The sequence below is a fragment of the Alligator sinensis genome, unplaced genomic scaffold (genome assembly GCF_000455745.1).
Source record: "Alligator sinensis unplaced genomic scaffold, ASM45574v1 scaffold883_1, whole genome shotgun sequence".
Taxonomy (NCBI): domain Eukaryota; kingdom Metazoa; phylum Chordata; order Crocodylia; family Alligatoridae; genus Alligator; species Alligator sinensis.
The window spans coordinates 668,110-672,916 of record NW_005842009.1 but is presented as its reverse complement, the minus strand read 5'-3'; the positions used below and the strand labels follow the sequence as shown (position 1 = coordinate 672,916).

At 46.7% G+C, this 4,807-nt stretch overlaps 1 protein-coding gene across 1 annotated transcript in view; it reads right to left on the bottom strand.

Moving 5' to 3' along the window:
• Positions 1 to 4,807, bottom strand: part of MATN1 (matrilin 1) — a 37,858-nt gene that overhangs the window by 15,630 nt on the left and 17,421 nt on the right. Inside the window, exon 3 of the mRNA XM_006021870.2 lies at positions 4,358 to 4,580. Within this exon, the coding sequence (XP_006021932.1) occupies positions 4,358 to 4,580 (223 nt within the window). The remainder of the gene's footprint in view (positions 1 to 4,357; positions 4,581 to 4,807) is intronic.

Below are 4,807 nucleotides of genomic sequence, written 5' to 3'. Positions count from 1 at the left end.
GGGGGGAGGTCAGCTTCTCTCAAAGCAACAAGACCCGTTTTTGTTTCATTGCGATTTTTTATTACAGTATTGCTAACACAAAGCTTGCATCAGGCTCCCTGAAGTCATGAGATTAGCGTAGAACTTATAATGATTTATTTTAATAATAAATTTAACTTTCATTTTCATTGCCTTCTGGTTTCTGAGCCACTATGGTGCACCTGGGTCACGTTTTCAAGCCTCTCTCAGCCACCGTAAGGGCCAGAAATTTACTTGTTTTTATTTAACGTAAACCAGAATCTAGTAAATTGCACCTATGTAATCTGTGGCTAAGTACAGACATTCAAAAAGCTGGAGGCAGAAGTGCTCTAAGTATCGCACTTTATTGAAAGTGCTCTAGATTAGGACAGGAGTGAACAGAACAGACATTTGCTGTTCAGTGGATGGGGCTCAGAGCATGCCTGTACTGGCTGAGGCCAGCAGGCTGGGGACACTCCCTGCCTGCAGGCTCCCGAAGAAAGCAGAGTCCAGCCAACCCCAGCCAAGCAGCCAATCGCCCTTGATTGGCCAAAGTGCCCCCCACCCCCAGCTGTTGGGGAATGGGGGCAGGGAACAGAGACCCCTTGACATGTGGGTTGCTGACTCAGGTCTTGGGGGGGGTGGGGCTGGGGCAGGCCAATGTAGCAGGGGGCTCTGTTCCTCCCCCCCCAGTTCTTGGCACAGTGAAAAGCAGTGCACAGCTCTGAGCTGCAACCATTAGGAGGCTGGGGAGCTGGTGCAGAGGGAATGAAGCCCCCTGCTACATGGACCTACCCCAGCCCCCACCCCCAAGACCTGAGCCAACCCACATGTCAAGGGGTCTCTGTTCCCTGCCCTCATCCCCCAGTCACCAGAACTGACAACATCCAGTTGGTGGGGGGGGCAGGGCCACACTGGCCAATCAGGGCTGGCTGACTGTGCAACACCCCTGAGCTTGCTGGCTTGCATCTTGTATGGGAGGCAGGCTGGGCCTGTGTGGCGGGTGGTGGGGAACTCTGTTCTCCCCAAACCTGTTCCAATCTCCTGACAGCTGTAGCTTGGATCACATGCAGCTTTTCACTGTGCAGGGAACTAGGGGCAGGTGGGTGGAGGAAAAAAGCCTCCCCTGCCTTGCAGATCTGTGCCTCCTCCCTGGACCCAAGCCAGCAAGCAGTGGGTAGCCTAGACAGCAGGGAGGCCCCATTTCTACTACCCGCTCCCCACACCTGCCTGGCCACTCAGGGAGGAGACAGCCTATTCTGTCTCCTCTCTGGGACAGCACAGGGGTAGAGCTGGGCCAATGCTTGCCCAGAGCAGAAAAGCACTGGCCAAGACTAGCACACTGCCCTGCAAGGGGCCCCCTGAGATACCACCAGAATACAACCTGGTACAGATGTTACATAAAGCCCCCCCTAAAACCTAAAACACTTTAATCTGATACCACATCCACCCAGGGTTAACTTAAAGCAGGATCCACATTTTTTAGGTGTTTTACGTGCAATGAACATCTGTTTGGTTACGGCTGTAGAGTACTTACAATTATTGTGCAATAAGTGTAACATCTGTACTGAGCCAATATGTCATGGTCCACTCCTTTGTTTTGCTGTTTCTGGTTTTTACACTGCTCTAAAAGCAACTTATATTGGTATACATGTGTTGTGTGTTCATGAGATCAAGCTTCCTAAACCAAATCTTTTTTTCATTCCTTGCTGTACCTATAGCATTTTCCCTGGTTTGGCTTGCCTCAGACAGAAACGCATTTCATTAGGGGCACACGTTTGCCTATTCCAGGAGCAACTTTCACTTGTTGCCACCTATTGCATCTGGGGCTGCTTGGAGATTCTGGGGCTTTGCTCTTCCTTTCATGTTGTTTTCATCCCTGTGTCTAAGCATCTGCCCTAGAGAGACAGGGTTTCTCTGCTGCTGTCAATAAATGTCCATATGTATTTCAAAAGGGTATATTTCTGTTCATCTCTGTTTCTCTTCCTGGGCAGGGTCACAGTATCAGCTGTTTGTGGTGGGTGCTATAGTAAGAGGAAGAAAGATAACAGACAAGAAGAAAATGAAAGAGGGAGAGATACTCAGAGAGATGAGCCAGGTTCACAGAGTCCTAATCTGAATAACAGATTCCCCAAGTCCTTGGGGCATTTGGAATGGGTGTTTGTGTTGGCTCCACCACTATAAAATATCTCTTTTGTGAGAGACAGTATGACATTAGTTTCCCCATCTCTAAGCTGGAGATAATGATTCCTACCATTCCTTACGAAGTGCTTTGGTATTTAGCCAGGAAAAGTCCCTTATGGTCCTGATCCACCACCAGCAAAGTCAATGGAAAGACTTCCATTGACTTCAGTGAGCTCTGAAGACCTTTGAGGAGCAGTATATTATTATCATCATAGAGGTGCCTGGCAGAATTTCCCCAGATAAGCTTCATGTTTAAGGAGTTTATATTACAAAGGCTTTGTCACAAGGCAACCTGCCCATCTCTCTACCTTCCTTCATTGAGTTTGTATATTTGTTCATATGGGAGGGAAAAGCACACAGATCCAAAAGCTAAATTGTTTCATCTCCATTTGTCATTGACCCTGTTGCTAGCTGGGAACAGACACAATTCTAACTGATTTCCCTCCTAGTTCTGTCCTTCTGCATCTAGCTCATGCATTCAAGGAATATTTTTTAGGAAAGACCAACGTGTGTTCAGTCCCTTGTTTGTCACTCTTGAAAAGATACAGAATCACACTGGTAACCACTCTGCTATGCACCCACGGCTGAGGTTGAGGTCCTGTGGTCAGTGTGTGCCCAGCCTAGGTTCAGACACATAGGCCCAGATCCTTAATTAGATGTCTAACTCCTACTGACTGATTTTAATGGAAGTTGGACATATTTGATTTGGGATTTGGGCTTGAACATTTTCATAAGTGAAGCTATCTTCTGGAGCCATTATAACAATGAGAAGAATCTGAGGCCATTTGCGGCTCTGTGGATTTCTTTATAGGTAGGGTGCCTGTATTCTTAAGGGGTGTATATCCATGTGTGCTTTAATGTGAAGTAGACTTTTATTGTGCATTGAAGTGTCACATTAAAAAAGTGACATTATGCTAATATGAAGTAAAATAGTCTACTGCGCATTAAGGTCACTAAAAAACTGTGCAATTGTGCTACTGCTCATTAGCACAGTGCAATGTGCATTAATTTAATACCTTACATTGGCAGTACTAAATTGAATGCACGTTAGCAAAGGCACAATGATGCATGTGTAGATGCACCCAGGAAGGTCTCTGAGAAGTCTTATTGGATCATTTTGCTCCCATCCCCCTCCCTACCCTAGCAGGTCAACATGTAGATGCTGTAGGTAATCAAGTGGACCAACTGTGTAAGAGCAGAGGTAACAGGATTTAAAAAGGGATTTTTTTTTAAAATAGAAACATTATAAACTAAAACTAAGAGGCGTTAGAAAGAGATTTCTCTTAGAGGAAGCCTGTGTGGGGTTTATTGCACCTTCCTCTGAAAGAGCTGGCACTGGCTGCTGTTGGGAAGAGTGTACTAGACCAGCTAATTTTTTGCTCTAAACCAATGTGGAAATCTTCTGCCCGGTGTATCTTGGGTACTGTCTGTTAACCAAGGAGTATCTTCATCCTGTGTCTGCTCACCCTGAGGAAGTCCCTGGCCAGCCAGCTTTGATCCTTTTAGCGCTTCTGTAAGCCTGTGTGGTAATGTGGTGAATGAGGTTGTGGGAAATAAGGCCGTGGTTGGACACAAAACATGAATGTAACACCTGAGGACTCTGTAGAGCTTCGCTTGATTGCTAGGAGTCACTGCGAAGCGTTCATTCAAATGCCAGCGGTTGGGCAAGGACTGGGAGAAGAACAAACTCGGTTGCCAGCGCCCGGTTGTTTTTTGGGGGATTCTGAGTTCGGTGCCAGAGAAGGTCTCTCAAGAGCCCACTGATCAGTTCATAAGGGGTGGAAGGAGTCTAGTTTATGTGGCATTGACTCAAGTTCAGAGGACCCAGCAGTTTCTGAGAAGGATGCCTGACCTGGATTTTGAAACAAGGCAACTCTATGCTCAAGCCGGTAAAGAAGTCACCTCCAAATGCACAGTAAATGAGAGCTGCCTTTGTTTTTAACTGTAAATAATCAAGTGAGTGTTGTTTAATCAGGACTGGCTTTTCCTGCACCTGCCCTTGAAAAACACTCACCACTTGTATCAGCACGGTCCCATCCATAGGAACCGTGTCTTGGTAAAAAGGGAATTGAATGAGAGGTGCAAGCTTATATGCAAGCTGTGTGAGAAGCTTTCTGATGGCAGCAGTTACCCAAACCCATAGCACAGAAACCTTGGGATCATGACCAAGACTTACCGCAGAAGGCCTCTTGAAACTTATGGGTCAGCTTCTCAATGACACTGTAGCTCTCCACGTAGTCCACGTGATCATCCAGAGGCTCGCTAGCAATTTGCCGAAGGGTATTCTTGTCCACTCGGCCCACCCCGATGGCAAAGATTTCAATGCCCGCAGCTTTTGCTCTAGTCGACACATCCTTTACACCATCTTGGGGGCGTCCATCAGTCACAACAATTGCCACCTAAGAAACACGGGAGGGGAGCACAGAAACCAGGTAATAGACTCTCTCTTTGCACTCTTTAGAGCAGCTGACATGTAATGAGCCTCTGACCCTTTTTGCCTCACTGGAATTCGTTCATTTGTCCATATCTACATGTCTTCAAATCACTGGAATTAAAGGCAAAAGCAAATCCCCGCTCCCCACAGCACACCACCACAGCAGAATAGTCTATTTTTGGTTCTCAGGTG